General features: G+C 43.3%; 1 protein-coding gene across 2 annotated transcripts in view; it reads right to left on the bottom strand.

Moving 5' to 3' along the window:
• Positions 1 to 284: 284 nt before the first annotated feature.
• Positions 285 to 17,889, bottom strand: part of RCN1 (reticulocalbin 1) — a 70,653-nt gene continuing 53,048 nt past the window's right edge. For both annotated transcript variants that reach the window (XM_069740275.1, XM_069740276.1), the window contains exons 6-7: positions 4,241 to 4,440; positions 285 to 2,182 (exon numbers count right to left, since the gene is read on the bottom strand). In XM_069740275.1, coding sequence (XP_069596376.1) covers positions 2,075 to 2,182; positions 4,241 to 4,440 — 308 coding nt within the window. In that variant the 3' untranslated portion in view covers positions 285 to 2,074. The remainder of the gene's footprint in view (positions 2,183 to 4,240; positions 4,441 to 17,889) is intronic.

The raw sequence follows: 17,889 nt of genomic DNA, 5'->3' as shown, positions 1-17,889 counted from the left end.
TAGTTATAAAGCAAACTACAAAATGAAAATACAAACATTTAATTTAATCCAAGTAGTAAAATAAAAATAAATAAAATAAAATTTGTACGGTCATTATTTTATCAACCTGCAGAAGAAAAAAATGTTAGCATGCTAGTTAGCAAAGTAAAAAAAAAAATAATCAAAATTACCGTACTTTGTTCTCATCTGTTCATTCCACCTCTGTAACAGTGATAAAAGTCAAGTGTGCCCCGATTAAACGATGAAAACATCTAGCAACGCAAAAAAAAAAGCCACAATATTGCTCAGTTGATGGAAAAATGTTTAATATTCTGTGACTCTCAAACATTTTCATTGTATTTATTGAACAAAACTGATAAAACTATAAAACTACATAAATTGGGTGTCACCACAATCTTCCTGACACACAGAACAACATTAACTATATGTGTGCAGCAAATAAAGTGTGACATTTGAAATGGCAAAAACAGTGGGATAGTTTTTTGCATTTCTTCCCATAATACATTAACCAACGTTGGGTATTATGTTGTATGTATCCCTTTTCCCTCTCCCCACTCAAAAAAAAAAAAAAGGTGAATAAGAAGGCCAAATTAGGCATGATCCTTAATGGGTTAAATAGATCTGAGACCTGATGAGAATGCATGTTAGAATGGCTTTATAAGCCCAATATTAAAGTTAGCTCTTTATAAATCCACTGGAGAGTATTCCGGTTCCGACAGCTGCAGCTTGTACTGACAAGGATCTCAGCAGCAGGCAGCCTGAGAAGCTTTTAATCAGGCCAGGTAGGCAAAATAAATAACACTTGGCTGACTAATCCTTTTTAACTTTTTACCATGAATTTTCAAAATAGTTAAACCAGCCCAACTAGGTTAAAGATCAATTTAGTTATGTTGGACTTCGTATTATGAAATCTGGTAACAGATCTGTGTCAGGTTCTGTTAAAATGTAAGTTTTATTCAATTATACAAAAAATAAAATAAGAAAAATCAAGGCAACCTTTGGGGTTTTCTTTATTTTGTTCTAAATTTCTGGCACAAACTCTCTGCAATATTTAATTGCATTAGATGTGAAGGTAGTAAGGGGTACTGTTCTGTATCCAACCACATTCACCCTGCACATTAGTATTTCAGGCACTACATTGAAAAATTGGACATTTTTTACTTTGATTTAAAACGTACCTATAGTTTCAGGTAACACTTCAGAATATTCTGTCATGTGTGCACATGAGGTGTAACAATTTCTAGCCATTCTAATTTCTAGCCTGTATTTTCCATCATTTCTGACTTCAGCAGCTTCTCTAATTTTCAGTTCTGAGAGCTGGGGAGTGCAGAATAGCTGCTATTATGCGTTCCACATACAGTACACGCAGCTGGATCCCTGCACTTTCTCTGTAGCATACTGAATCAAGCACCAGTAGCACAGAGGACATTATAATGCATATTGAGCTGTGTGGCTGTGAATCCAACACTGGAGTAAGGCACAGTAAAGCTGCAGCTAGATTTGCCTGTTACTTACTGTGTCGAGCATTCCTCCTACACGTTCCCCTCTTCATAAAGAATAATATTAATGGGGTAACCTGACACCTCACTGACAGTGAACATTTAATTTTTTTTTATTTATTTCACAGATTTCTTTACATGATTTTGTGCAAAAAAAATTGTTTCAATAAGAAAAACTTGAATAAAATACTGGTGTTAATCTGTTATTGTTACGTACAAATCTCCAGCGGCAATATTTAGTAACAGTAAATCCGTCTGACAATACTTTTAGAAAGAGACTTCTGTACATGGCTGAAAGCATTTAAAAATGAAAAATAATCTCAATATTCACATAAGTTTAAGCAATTTACGGCCACTATTGCTTTAATACATTACTCCGGGTGGGAGAGAAAAAAAAAAAAAAAAGTATAAAAACCACTATAGCTATCTTTGTTATCACATTAAAAATCTATTCATAGATCTTTTTCAAAACACTAAAATGTTGGGTAATGCTACCCATTCTGAGGTAATGACTATAGTTTGTGATGGTGCAAATACTAGGACATAAAAATATCTAATCAGTTCTTTTCCTCTCATCACAACTCATCGTGATTTCTGGTGAGGTCTTCTCCATAGTTGGTGGCCTGGCTACCCACAAACATATTCCAATTTTGGATGATCTCATCTTTGGTCAACATTTTATCCTGCAAAAAGAAAAACCAGAAACAAAGTTTTACAAATGACAAACAACTGAAAGGCAAACCCCAGATTTGAGCCTAACTTTGTCCTGGAACCTCTGCTTTAGTGACCTCTATGAGGGTGGCTAGCTCTGTGGTTCATGAGGCCACACCTGGGAAAACAGCACGGATTTTCCATGCATGTTTGCACAGTATCCTACATCAACAAGCAAGTGAATGAGATTTTTAACATGTGAATAAGATTTTCTACACAGAAATTTAGCATTTTGAATTCAAAGGATGTCAATTTTTGTTGCTGAAAAAACAAATTTGTTGCAGATTTTCCCTATTGATTTTAACGAGGATTTAAAACCCCACAATCAGATAATAGAGGTGTAGATATTGCTGCTGATTAGCTGTATATCTACGGGTGCAGATAATCATTTGAAATAGAGAAGCAGTATACTAATCTTCTGGTTCCCTGCTGGTCTCCATCTACTGGCTTCCATCTTTCCAAATGTTTGGCCCCCTGCTAGTCTGTGCAATTGCTTTCACATACGCAATCTTTTGCCCCCTGCCAGTCTGTGTACTGGCTTCCATGTTCCTAATCTTTTGCCCCCTGCCAGTCTGTGTACTGGCTTCCATGTTCCTAATCTTTTGCCCCCTGCCAGTCTGTGTACTGGCTTCCATGTTCCTAATCTTTTGCCCCCCTGCCAGTCTGTGTACTGGCTTCCATATTCCTAATCTTTTGGACCGCTGCCAGTCTATGTACTGGCTTTTATCTTACTAATATTTTGGACCCCAGCCAGTCGGTGTACTGGCTTCCAGCTTCGTAATCTTTTGGACCACAGCCAGTCTGTGTACAGGCTTGCATCTTCCTAATCTGTTGAACCCCTGCCAGTAAATGTGCCAACTTTCATGTTACTAATCTTTTTGGTCCCTGCCAGTCTGTGTACTGGCTTCCATCTTCCCAATCTTTTGCACCCCTGCCAGTCTATGAAGTTGCTTCTATCTTACTAATTTTTTTGGACCCCTGCAAGTCTGTGTACAGGATTCCATCTTCCCAATCTTTTGGACCCCTGGCAGTCTGTGTACTGGCCTCCATGTTCCTAATCTTTTGCCTCCCTGCCAGTCTGTGTACTGGCCTCCATGTTCCTAATCTTTTGCCTCCCTGCCAGTCTGTGTACTGGCCTCCATGTTCCTAATCTTTTGCCTCACTGCCAGTCGGTGTACTGGCTTCCATGTTCCTAATTTTTTGGATCCCTGCCAGTCTACTGGCTTCCATCTTCCCAATCTTTTGGAACCCTTGCCAATCTGTGAAGTGGCTTCTATTTTACTAATCTTTTGGTCCCCTGCCAGTCTGTGTGCTGGCTTCCATGCTCCCAATCTTCTGTGTCCCTGCCCATCTCATTGTAATGGCTTCCATCTTCCCAATCTTCTGGCCTCCCAGAATTACATGAAAGGCTTTCCTACATGTCATATTTTAGACACTATTTCTGGTGCAGCAAAAAGGTTTTGCAGAAATGAGATGTGGCCTATTATATGGACATTTTGGAGCACTTCTGCACAAAGTAAACAATCAATAGAAGGTGTAATGTTAAGACTTCAACATCTAAAAATATACACCAAAGTTATCAAAAATCATTAGCTTAGGCACTTCTGAAGTAGCATAGTTGAAGGCTCCCCAAACACATCAGATCGCCGTTAGCCAACTGTTGGTTTGGCCAAAATGATTGTTCGGACATTAGACTGTTGGACAAATCTGTCATTGTTGGCGAGTCCAGCTGACATTCATCTAATTTGTATCGGAGGTTTAAAGTTCACACTGTCTTGTAAAGTATACATTTATAGCGTTTAGGTTCCGTGTGTTGGTGTCACACTCTAGAGGTCAGGTGCTATAGAAAACTATCTGATGGAGTCCTAATGTCATTACATCAGGCTGGATTTGAAAAGTTAGGCAAAGAAGTAAAGACTAGTGGGGTGTTACTTCATTAAAGCATAGCTCTAATCATCTAATCAATACAGATTAGTAGGAAGAGTTGGTTCAAGATGATAACTTATTACATTACGTCTATAGGAGAATACCTTGTTCACATCAGACTCGTATATTAGATGCCTGGCTTCGGCCTGTGCATGGTCATAATCTTGAGGAAGAATCCAGTGTCGGATTTCATCTTTGTCCATTTTTCCATCCTTGTTAAGGTCACGGAAATCTGAAAATTGTTCCCGTTCGGTGGCTACCCAGTCAGGTTCTGGGGTTCCCTCTTCATGTGAGAACATATCCTCTGCAGATAAAAAGGTGGTCAATTACTATCTTAAACACACACATCAAAAGAAAACTAGTAAAATGTAATGCAAGATAAGCAGGTTCAATATTAAAGCATTAAAGGGGTGTCTGAAATCCAGATTAATTTACATTTAATTGATGCCATGATCTAAACTATTTTCCAATATACTTGCATTAAGAACTTTTTATCCTTTCTTAACTACATTGTTTTATTTTTTTCTTACTTCCTTTTTGACGACTTCATCTGAGAATCCCAGAGCATTTTGGGATACTCAAATTAAACTTAATTAGGGGGCGGGGGCTGTGGCCTCCCTTCAACAAAGTATCAGTGAAACTTGGTTCAGGGGCTGGGCTAGTCCCGGAGCGATGCGCACAATAACAGCACACTCTCTCTCAGGCTCAGATCAGCAGTAACGAACTGGCACCAAAGTGCGTTGTCAGAATACCCGGCCTGCAGAGACCAGCCCCGCCCCCCACAAGGGACATCATTGTTTCAGTGTTTTGTTTCAGAGTATTTAGTTCTGCCATACAGTTCCAGGGTTATGTGTGTTTCTCCCTCGGAGCGTGCGTCTGTTGGGGCATAAGGCAGACTTAAAAGGGAAACAAGAAAGACTAAACAATACTTATGGGAGCAGGAGAGGATAAAAAAAACCTGGCCACTTTTGACCTGGCAAAGGGCTCTCTTGAAGATCATCTGATTTTAAAGGCCTATTAAATACTCCCCTCTTATCTCCTCTTCCCACAATCGTATACAAGATTTCTCTCGCGCATCACCCCTACTCTGGAACTCTCTACCACAACATATCAGATTTTCGCCTACCATCGAAACCTTCAAAAAGAACCTGAAGACTTACTTCTCCCGAAAAGCCGACAACTTGCAGTAACCACCGATCGGCCAAACCGCTGCACGACCAGCTCTACCCTCACCTACTGTACCCATCCCTTGCAGATTGTGAGCCCTCGCGGGTAGGGTCCCCTCTCCTACTGTACCAGTCGTGACTTGTATTGTTTAAGATTATTGTACTTGTTTTTATTATTGCTGTGCTATATAACAGGTTACTGACAGCGGAGAATGTGAGCCAAATCGTCCAGGAGTGAAATACCAAACTTCTGTGTGATGCCTTATTGTTCAAAGACCCTTCTAAAGAAAATAAAAGGGATTGTCTTAGACAGAGATATGCTTTGAAGGGCACCTATAAGGATCTGTGCACACAACACCTTTTTAGGGTGGGTACAGTCATTAACCTGCCTGAAAATGTACTAAATAAATGTAAAAAAAAAAAAGAATGAACATATGCATTTCTATGTAATAATGACTTGCTGTTCACATGTTCAGTCTTTTGAGCATATTTTAAACAGCTTCTGGTTATCAAAGACTCCAGGCAGTTAAAAGAAGCGAGAGGACCATCCCTCAGGCGGCTTCTGCTTGCAAATAGAGTTGTTGTTTTTTTTTTTTTTTTTTTAAACACCAGTGGTCAAAGACATGGCAAACCCCCCTTAACCCCCAAGGGTGGTTTGCACGTTAATGACCGGGCCAATTTTTACAATTCTGACCACTGTCCCTTTATGAGGTTATAACTCTGGAACGCTTCAATGGATTCCAGTGATTCTGACATTGTTTTCTCGTGACATATTGTACTTCATGACAATGGTAAAAATTCTTTGATAGTACTTGCGTTTATTTGTGAAAAAAACGGAAATTTGGCGAAAATTATGAAAATTTCGCAATTTTCCAACTTTGAATTTTTATGCAATTAAATCACAGATATATGTCCCACAAAATACTTAATAAGTAACATTTCCCACATGTTTACTTTACATCAGCACAATTTTGGAACCAACATTTTTTTTTGTTAGGGAGTTATAAGGGTTAAAAGTTGACCAGCAATTTCTCATTTTTACAACACCATTTTTTTTTTAGGGACCACATCTCATTTGAAGTCATTTTGAGGGGTCTATATGATAGAAAATACCCAAGTGTGACACCATTTTAAAAACTGCACCCCTCATGGTGCTCAAAACCATATTCAAGAAGTTTATTAACCCTTCTGGTGCTTCACAGGAATTTTTGGAACGTTTAAATAAAAATGAACATTTAACTTTTTTTCACAAAAAATTTAATTCAGCTCCAATTTGTTTTATTTTACCAAGGGTAACAGGAGAAAATGGACCGCAAAAGTTGTTGTACAATTTGTCCTGAGTACACCGATACCCCATATGTGGGGGTAAACCACTGTTTGGGCGCATGACAGAGCTCGGAAGCGAAGGAGCGCCATTTGACTTTTCAATGCAAAATTGACTGGAATCGAGATGGGACACCATGTTGCGTTTGGAGAGCCCCTGATGTGCCTAAACATTGAAACCCCCCACAAGTGACAACATTTTGGAAAGTAGACCCCCTAAGGAACTTATCTAGAGGTGTGGTGAGCACTTTGACCCACCAAGTGCTTCACAGAACTTTATAATGCAGAACCGTAAAAATAAAAAATCATATTTTTTCACAAAAATTATCTTTTCGCCCCCAATTTTTTATTTTCCCAAGGGTAAGAGAAGAAATTGGACCCCAAAAGTTGTTGTACAATTTGTCCTGAGTATGCTGATACCCCATATGTGGGGGTAAACCACTGTTTGGGCGCATGGGAGAGCTCAGAAGGGAAGGAGCGCCGTTTGACTTTTCAATGCAAAATTGACAGGAATTGAGATGGGACGCCATGTTGCGTTTGGAGAGCCACTGATGTGCCTAAACATTGAAACCCCCCACAAGTGACACCATTTTGGAAAGTAGACCCCTAAGGAACTTATCTAGATGTGTGGTGAGCGCTTTGACCCACCAAGGGCTTCACAGAAGTTTATAATGCAGAGCCGTAAAAATAAAACAAACATTTTTTCCCACAAAAATTATTTTTTAGCCCCCAGTTTTGTATTTTCCCGAGGGTAACAGGAGAAATTGGACCCCAAAATTAGTTGTCCAATTTGTCGTGAGTGCGCTGATACACCATAAGTGGGGGGGAACCACTGTTTGGGCACATGGGAAGGCTCGGAAGGGAAGGAGCTCCATTTGGAATGCAGACTTAGATGGAATGGTCTGCAGGTGTCACATTGCGTTTGCAGAGCCCCTAATGTACCTAAACAGTAGAAACCCCCCACAAGTGACACCATTTTGGAAAGTAGACCCCCTAAGGAACTTTTCTAGATGTGTGGTGAGCGCTTTGACCCACCAAGGGCTTCACAGAAGTTTATAATGCAGAGCCGTAAAAATAAAACAAAAATTTTTTCCCACAAAAATTATTTTTTAGCCCCCAGTTTTGTATTTTCCCGAGGGTAAGAGGAGAAATTTGACCCCAAAAGTTGTTGTCCAATTTGTCCTGAGTACGCTGATACCCCATATGTGGAGGGAACCACCGTTTGGGCGCATGGGAGGGCTCGGAAGGGAAGGAGTGCCATTTGGAATGCAGACTTAGATGGAATAGTCTGCAGGCGTCACATTGCGTTTGCAGAGCCCCTAATGTACCTAAACAGTAGAAACCCCCCACAAGTGACCCTATATTGGAAACTAGACCCCCCAGGGAACTCATCTAGATGTGTTGGGAGAACTTTGAACCCCCAAGTGTTTCACTACAGTTTATAACGCAGAGCCGTGAAAATAAATTTTTTTTTTTTTTTCCCACAAAAATTATTTTTTAGCCCCTAGTTTGTTTTTTCCCAAGGGTAACAGGAGAAATTGGACCCCAAAAGTTGTTGTCCTATTTGTCCTGAGTACGCTGATACCCCATATGTTGGGGCAAACCCCTGTTTGGGCACACGGGAGAGCTCGGAAGGGAAGGAGCACTGTTTTACTTTTTCAACGCAGAATTGGCTGGAATTGAGATCGGACGCCATGTCGTGTTTGGAGAGCCCCTGATGTGCCTAAACAGTGGAAACCCTCCAATTATAACTGAAGCCCTAATCCAAACCCACCCCTAACCCTAATTCCAACGGTAACCCTAACCACACCCCTAACCCTGACACACCCCTAATCCCAACCCTATTCCCAACTGTAAATGTAATCTAAACCCTAACCCTAACTTTAGCCCCAACCCTAACTGTAGCCCCAACCCTAACTGTAGCCCCAACCCTAACCCTAACCCCAACCCTAACGGGAAAATGGATATAAATACATTTTTTTAATTTTTCCCTAACTAAGGGGGTGATGAAGGGGGGTTTGATTTACTTTTATAGCGAGTTTTTTAGCGGATTTTTATGATTGGCAGCCGTCACACACTGAAAGACGCTTTTTATTGCAAAAAATATTTTTTGCGTTACCACATTTTGAGAGCTATAATTTTTCCATATTTTGGTCCACAGAGTCATGTGAGGTCTTGTTTTTTGCGGGACGAGTTGACGATTTTATTGGTAACATTTTCAGGCACGTGACATTTTTTGATCGCTTTTTATTCCGATTTTTGTGAGGAAGAATGACCAAAAAACAGCTATTCATGAATTTCTTTTGGGGGAGGCGTTTATACCGTTCCGCGTTTGGTAAAATTGATAAAGCAGTTTTATTCTTCGGGTCAGTACGATTACAGCGACACCCCATTTATATCATTTTTTTATGTTTTGGCGCTTTTATACGATAAAAACTATTTTACGGAAAAAATAATTATTTTTGCATCGCTTTATTCTCAGGACTATAACTTTTTTATGTTTTTGCTGATGATGCTGTATGGCGGCTCGTTTTTTGCGGGACAAGATGACGCTTTCAGCGGTACCATGGTTATTTATATCCATCTTTTTGATCGCGTGTTATTCCACTTTTTGTTCGGCGGTATGATAATAAAGCGTTGTTTTTTGCCTCGTTTTTTTTTTTTTTTCTTACGGTGTTTACTGAAGGGGTTAACTAGTGGGCCAGTTTTATAGGTCGGGCCGTTACGGACGCGGCGATACTAAATATGTGTACTTTTATTGTTTTGTTTTTTTTATTTAGATAAAGAAATGTATTTATGGGAATAATATTTTTTTTTTTTCATTATTTTGGAATATTTTTTTTAATTTTTTTTTTTACACATTTGAAAAATTTTTTTTTTATTTTTTTACTTTGTCCCAGGGGGGGACATCACAGATCGGTGATCTGACAGTTTGCACAGCACTCTGTCAGATCACCGATCTAATAGGAGTGCAGGCTGCTTCACAGTGCCTGCTCTGAGCAGGCTCTGTGAAGCCACCTCCCTCCCTGCAGGACCCGGATCCGCGGCCATCTTGGATCCGGGCCTGGAGCAGGGAGGGAGGGAGGTAAGACCCTCGCAGCAATGCGATCACATCGCGTTGCTGCGGGGGGCTCAGGGAAGCCCGCAGGGAGCCCCCTCCCTGCGCGGTGCTTCCCTGCACCGCTGGCACATCGCGATCATCTTTGATCGCGGTGTGCCGGGGGTTAATGTGCCGGAGGCGGTCTTTGACCGCTCCTGGCACATAGTGCCGGATGTCAGCTGCGATAGGCAGCTGACACTCGGCCGCGATCGGCGGCGCTCCCCCCGTGAGCGCTGCCGATCGCATATGACGTACTATTGCGTCCTTGGGAAGTAAAGCCCACCCCACATGGACGCAATAGTACGTCTAATGGCAGAAAGGGGTTAAACTACCCAAAAAAAATAAAATAAAACACGTAGTTACTTACTGTTAACAGGATTTCTCAGAGCCCATGACAGAACCATGGAGAGAGAGGATTCAAGGAAAGGAAACATACAGATATAAAGAGTGACACCTCTCCCTTGCACCAGTTGGTTTACAGAGCACGAAAGGACCTCCAGGCTATTACAATAATGAACATCCTAGCTATAATGCTTATAAGGAAACACCCTGTGACCTACACATAAACAAAAAAAGTGTGCTCACCACATGTGACGGGAGAGAAAATAACGGTGATGTCATGTGCTCTGAGAAATCCTGTTACCTGTAAGTAACGGTCTTTCTTTTTCCCCCATGACAGCACCACAGAGAGAATTGCAGAGAATTATATTTTAGGGATTGACTGCAGCCTGCAAAACCCTTCTTCCAAGGGTGAGATCAGAGGAAAAGGCTAGATCCAACCGACAGTGTTCGCAAAAGGTAGAGGGAGATGACCATGTGGCAGCCTTACAGATTTGCTTAATGGAAACATCTAATTTCTTCGCCTAGGAGGTTGCCAACGCTTGTGTAGAGTGAGCTCTCAATCCCGTCCAGGATGACATTCCCACTCAACAAGTAGACTAGAGAGATTGCCTCTTCCTTATCCATCTTGCCAATGTGCCTTTTGAGGCCTTGACCCCTTTCCTAGGCCCCTGAAAACACACAAAGAGACCTATCCTTCCTACAACCCTGAGTGGCCAATAGGTTACTGAACCAGACACCTTCTTACGTCTAATGTATAAAGATTTTCTTCCCTGGTATTTTTGTGGTTGGAGCAAAAGGATGGAAGGACTACTTTCTGCGATCTATGGAAATGTGACACTACCTTAGGTAGATAGACTGGGTCTGGTTTAAGAATGACCTTATCCTCTAAAATTTGAGTAAAGGGGGCCTTCAGAGGGCCTGAATAACGCTCACCCTGTGGGAAGATGTTAATGCCACTAGAAGAGGTGTTTTTAAGAGATAAAATCTTAAGGGATGTGTAATCAAATTCAAACAGAGAATAGTTAAGGCCAATAGAACTAAATTTAAACCCCAAGGCGACAATCTCTGGCTAAAGGCCCCTTCACATTAAGCGACGCTGCAGCGATACCGACAACGATCCGGATCGCTGCAGCGTCGCTGTTTGGTCGCTGGAGAGCTGTCACACAGACCGCTCTCCAGCGACCAACGATGCCGGTAACCAGGGTAAACATCGGGTAACTAAGCGCAGGGCCGCGCTTAGTAACCCGATGTTTACCCTGGTTACCATCCTAAAAGTAAAAAAACAAACAGTACATACTTACCTACCTGGTCAGGCCTAAGGCTACTTTCACACTAGTGTCGGTACGGGCCAGTCGCAGTGCGTCGGGCCAACGTATGCTGTGAAGTAAATGCACAACGGAGGCAGCGGATGCAGTTTTTCAATGCATCCGCTGCTCCATTGTAAGGTCCGGGGAGGAGGGGGCGAAGTTCCGGCCGCGCATGCGCAGTCGGAAATGGTGGACACGACACAAAAAAACGTTACATGTAGAGTTTTTTGTGCCGACGGTTGGCCAAAACACGACGCATCCGTCGCACGACGAATGTGACGTGTGGCAATCCGTCGCAATGAGTCGCTAATGAAAGTCTATGGAGAAAAACCGCATCCTGCAGGCAACTTTGCAGGATGCGTTTTTTCTCCAAAACGACGCATTGCGACGGAGGCCAAACGACGCTAGTGTGAAAGTAGCCTAAAGCAATGTCTATCTTCAATCTTCTGCCTTCAGGTATGCCTCATTGAAGGTTCCTCGTCAAGGACAGGAAACCCAACTGATTCGAGGGAGATGTGCCAACCCTTTCTCGTTGGTGCGGTCATGATTGGAAGCAGAAATTATATATCAATATACCGTACTTATTAATACGCTTCAGTGCTAAAGAGTTCTCCCCTGAAAAGACTTTGCATGTTCGTACATGTAAACAAAAAAAAAAAAAAACCCAATTTAACTTTTTTTTTCTTTTTATTTGACCCCTTTTAAAGAGTACTGTTGATCAGTGGGGTCTTCGTCCCCAGACCTCCACTGATCACTTAAACTGTTCTGTTGGCAAAGCTTACCACACATGCACTGGGTGATGTATGGACTTAACAGAAAGTGTGTCTGCAAACAACTCTGTGCACGACAAGCTGAGCGCTTCTGCCTGAAGAAATGTGCACTTCAATACAAGTTTTTTGAGCAATCGAATGGGTCGTGTCTCGGCAAGCAGACCCTTCCAAGCAGCAGCTGAACTTGACTATATAACGCCAACATTTACAATTACACTTTACAATTAAAGGGACACTGTCACCTGAATTTGGAGGGAACAATCTTCAGCCATAGAGGTGGGGTTTTCGGGTGTTTGATTCACCCTTTCCTTACCCGCTGGCTGCAATATTGGATTGAAGTTCATTCTCTGTCCTCCGTAGGACATGCCTGCACAAGGCAAGATTGCTTTGCGCAGGCGTGTACTATGGAGGACAGAGAATGAACTGCAATCCAATATTGCAGCCAGCGGGTAAGGAAAGGGTGAATCAAACACCCGAAAACCCCGCCCCTATGGCTGAAGATTGTTCCCTCCAAATTCAGGTGACAGAGTCCCTTTAAGCGGAGACGTGTACAGAAAATCAAGACATTACAAAGTAACACCGTTCCACAGTTACAGGAGGAGTGCGGGTCCTGCACAAAAGATTACAATCTATAAAGGAAATACAAGGGGGCCACAATAGTTAGAAGGTGCTAGTCATGCATGGTCCAACTTTCTTTATAATAAATGATTTCTTATAAACATACATGATCCGGTCATCAGCCAGGATCTGTCTAAGTGCAGTTACCAAGTGATATTGGGGGCATGGAGGATGTGGAATCAGATGAATAGGAAGGAGCAGATTATGATTAATTTTTAGAAGGCGGGAACAGGGGAGAGTTAGGTTAGTGAGTTGAAGTGATAGGCCTCTCTAAAGAGATGCGTTTTCTAAAGCACGCTTAAAATCATGGGGGCTAGATATTAGTTTGTTAGTGTCTGGTAGAGCATACCAGAACAATGGCGCAGCACAAGAGTAGTCTTTGAGACAGTAAAGGTACCGTCACACTAAGCGACGCTGCAGCGATACCGACAACGATGTCGATCGCTGCAGCGTCGCTGTTTGGTCGCTGGAGAGCTGTCACACAGACCGCTCTCCAGCGACCAACGATCCCAAAGTCCCCGGGTAACCAGGGTAAACATCGGGTTACTAAGCGCAGGGCCCCGCTTAGTAACCCGATGTTTACCCTGGTTACCAGTGACGACATCGCTGAATCGGCGTCACACACGCCGATTTAGCGATGTCAGCGGGAGATCCAGCGACAAAATAAAATGCTGGACTTTCCCCAGCGACCAACGATCTCCCAGCAGGGGCCTGATCGTTGGTCGCTGTCACACAACGATTTAGTTAACGATATCGTTGCAACGTCACAAAAAGCAACAATATCGTTAACGATATCGTTATGTGTGACGGTACCCTAAGAGTGGCAGTTAGTGATATGTGTAAAGAAAACATTGGCAAACCAAGGTGTGAAATTGAACAATACTTGACCAATTAAAGGGCTGACCAAAGTGAGAAAGTAAAGAGTGTCCTACAAAGTCAATGCTCTCTGCCAATGTCTTAAATAAATTATGCCTGGCCAATTCAAGCCCTCCCTTTTTTCATGAACCATTATGAATTTTTTTATTCAGAATAGTAACTTTTTTCAGACAATCTTTTTCTAAATAATTAGATCAAAATGCCCTTTTCCCCAAAATTGGTTTTGGTTTCATATTGCTCTTGCATTGGTGACCTATCACTTTGCATTGTTCATGCTTCTGTGGTGGAATCAAAGCTGAAGTCTGGAATCCTGAAAGCCTTACTCACTGGTAACGGGATTTTTCAAAACCCATATCAGCATCACGAGAGAGGGGATTCACCTTCACCCTTCAAAAGGACAAGAAACCTACAAGCATATAAGGGCAGCACATCTCTCATGCATCAATTAGGTTACGGCGCACAAGAGGACCTCCAATGGTTACCGCAAGGGAAAAAAAAAAAAATCTATCTATATATAATTTTACCTGCACAACAAATCACACATGTGAACTTATACACTAGTAGTTTTAGGGGCTCAAACCTTAATTTTTTTTAAGCTTTAATAGCCGACCTAGGAGTTCTAAAGTGGACCTTACTCCTTCTTGCCGAGTAGTGCAATGCCGCCTTACACGTTACTTCCAAACGCGCCATCACTGGAGAACTGCACGTGTCGTCATCTTCTTCCTCAGCACGTGCCAGGGGCCAAACAGCCACATCAGAGCCAGATATCCCCGCCAGGGATACTGCTCACAAGTGTGAAGTCTCCCAGGACACACTGTGGCGCTTCCAGAGTCCCCGCACTGGCCAAGGAAAGGAAAATACCACTGCAGGAAGGGGTCCTAATGACCTTGAAACGCGTTGAATAAACAACCTTTAAACTTCATCACTCCTTTGGAATTGCATTACTTTGGCAACGCGGATGTAATCCACATTTCCTATGCGGTATACTGTATTTTTCGGATTATAAAATGCACTTTTGTTCTCTAAAATTTTTGGGGAAAGTGGGGGGTGTGCCTTATAATCCGAATCTGTGTGCTGTGCTGTAGAGGAGGGGGGGCAGCTCTGGAGTGGCGTCAGGGGGCTGGAGTGGGCTGGCTGCAGAGACAGCAGGAGGTCCTGTGCTCCCGCTCATTAGCCTCATGTAATATTCACTGCACCCGCTGTCCATCACCTCGGTGCTGAAGCCGTGCTGAGTTGCTTGACAGGGGAGCAGTACATATTGCATGTGCCTGCAGTCCCTCCCATCATGAACGGTCACTCTATATGCCTCCCCGCCGGCACACACATGGCCCCCTGGTCACTATATGCCCCCCTGCAGGCACGCACATGATAAAACAACAAACACTTAACTCACCTTCTGATGATGGCTCCGTGCTCCCAGCTCCTCCGTGGCTCTTCCTGTGTCTGTGCCGACATCCGATCGGCACAGCACAGTGATGACATCACTGTGTGGCCAGGTCACATGATCTGATGCCTGGGAAACAGGAGGAGTGGCATGGGAGAGAGAGAGAGCCATGTGCGTGCCAGCAGGGAACGCCATGTCCAGGAGGAGATGGGGCAGTGTGCTTGTAGCACAGGGGGGGCCATGTGCCAGCAGCAAGGGGGGGGGCATGTGCCAGCAGCACAGGGGGGGCCGTGTGCCAGCAGCACAGGGGGGGGGGGGCGTGTACCAGCAGCACCAAACAATACGGTACACAGCATTTCAAATTATTATGCAAAAGCCATTTCTCTGCTTTTCCTTAATAGTCTATGCAAAGGAGTCAGAATAATGCTCAAATCATCAACCATGTAAATCAAATGTTATTGGACAAAACTCTCATTGACAACAGTATTATATTATAATACACTGCTCAAAAAAAAAAAAAATGAAGGGAACACTTAAACAACAGAATATAACTCCAAATAAATCAAGCTTCTGTGAAATCAAACCGTCCACTTAGGAAACAACACTGTTTGACAATCAATTTCACATGCTGTTGTGCAAGTGATATAGACTAGGGTTGAGCGAAACGGATCGTTCATTTTCATAAGTCGCCGACTTTTGGCAAAGTGGGGTTTCATGAAACCCGACCCCTGTGTGGGGTCGGCCATGCGGTACGCGACTTTCGCGCCAAAGTCGCGTTTCAATTATGCGAAAAGCGCCATTTCTCAGCCAATGAAGGTGGACGCAGAGTGTGGGCAGCGTGATGACATAGGTCCTGGTCCCCACCATCTTAGAGAAGGGCATGGCAGTGATTGGCTTGCTGTCTGCGGCGTCACAGGGGCTATAAAGGGGCGTTCCCGCCAACCGCCATCTTACTGCTGCTGATCTGAGCATAGGGAGAGGTTGCTGCCGCTTCGTCAGAAGCAGGGATAGCGTTAGGCAGGGTACATTAACCCCCAAACCGCTTGTGCTGTAGCGATTTCCACTGTCCAACACCACCTTTTGTTTGCAGGGACAGTGGAGGCTACATTTTTTTTCCTCAGCGCTGTAGCTCATTGGGCTGCCCTAGAAGGCTCCCTGATAGCTGCATTGTTGTGTGTACGCCGCTGTGCAAACCAACTGCTTTTTTTAAAGCACAAATCCTGTTGCTCCTTCCTTTCTGCACAGCTATCTTTTTTGTTTGTCCACACTTTTTATTTAATTTGTGCAACAGTCCACTCCTTGTTATTGCTGCCTGCCATACCTTGCTGAGATTACTGCAGGGAGATAGTAATTGTAGGACACTCCCTGTTTTTTTTTTTTTTCGTTATATCTCTTCAAGCCACTTTCTGCCACAGAAAATATACTCTAATACAGTGGCCCGGATTTATTCACTAATCTCCCTGAAGAAAAAAAAAAAGTGCAGATTAAAATTGGCAAATCTGCATCAGTGGCAGTCCTGTGTGTGGCATCTGTGTCTCATTTTCTGGCACAGAAAACGTACAGTCTAACAGTGGGCCTGATTTCTTGCCAATTCTCCCAGAAATAAAAAAAAATAGTGGGAGATTAAGATTGGCAATTCTGCCTCAGTGCCAGTCGTGTGTGTGGCATCTGTCTTTCATTTTATGCCACAGAACATATACTGTATAAGAGTGGGCCACATTTCTTCAATATTCTCCCAGAAAAAGTAAAAAGGGGGAGATTTTTATTGGTAGTGTCTGCATCAGCGTCAGTCCTGTTAGTGGCATATCTGTCTGCCACTGAAGCTGTGTACTGTTATACATTGGGCCTGATTTTCCCTGCAGTCTTACCCACCTATAAAGGGATATATAAATCCAACAGAAGTTTGAGTTCACCTTGTAACTGGTTTTACAGTAACAAATACCGTTAGTTTGGTTACGTTTTTCAAACAATGAGGAAGTCTGGTGGAAGAGGTCGTGGCTGTGGGCGGTCTTTGCCAGCTGGTGGTCGTGGGAAAAGCAATATAGCATCTAAGTCTCGAGTTGTTGAGCCAGGTTCGTCATCTGGCTACACAAGGCCTCGAACGCTCCCTTTTCTGGGAGTAGGAAAACCGCTTTTAAAGCCGGAGCAGCAAGAACAAGTTTTGGCTTTCCTTGCTGACTCAGCCTCTAGCTCTTTCGCCTCCTCTTCTGAAACTGCTAAATGTAAAAGCAGCGCGTCGCTAGTGGATGTTCACGGTCAGGGACAAGTCGCTTCCTTGTCTTCTTCACCAAGAACAACAGAGAAGGATGCGTCAGGCGACAACGGGTTACTCCATGGAACTCTTTACACATACCGTTCCTGGGTTAGAAAGTGAAATAGTTAACAGGCCATGCCCATTACAAATTGAATCGGACATGGAGTGCACAGATGCACAGCCACAGCCAGATTACTATGCTGTTCCTTTGACTCAGACCAGAACATTGCCCTCGCAGTATACTGATCCAGAATCAGACCCTGATGAGACTATGGTGCCCCGTCACGAACGCTATACCACCGGCTTACACGGTGACACAGACGAAGTTGCACACGAGAGAGGAGGTCATAGATGACCCAGTTGTTGACCCCGATTGGCAGCAATTGGGAGAACAGGGTGCAGGCTGCAGTAGCTCTGAAGCGGAAGAGGAGGAGCCGCAGCAGGCATCAACATCGCAACAGGTTCCATCTGCCAGGCTTGTATCTGGCCAAAAACGCGTGGCAAAACCAAAACCAGTTGTGGGACAGCGTGGCCATCCGGTTAAAGAAGCTCAGTCTGCAATGCCTGAAAAGGTATCCGATAGTAGAAAGAGTGCAGTCTGGCATTTTTTTTA

The sequence above is a fragment of the Ranitomeya imitator genome, chromosome 9, assembly GCF_032444005.1.
Source record: "Ranitomeya imitator isolate aRanImi1 chromosome 9, aRanImi1.pri, whole genome shotgun sequence".
NCBI classification, from domain to species: Eukaryota; Metazoa; Chordata; class Amphibia; order Anura; family Dendrobatidae; genus Ranitomeya; species Ranitomeya imitator.
The sequence above is the reverse complement of the archived record's forward strand: the minus strand, read 5'-3'. Positions and strand labels throughout refer to the sequence as shown.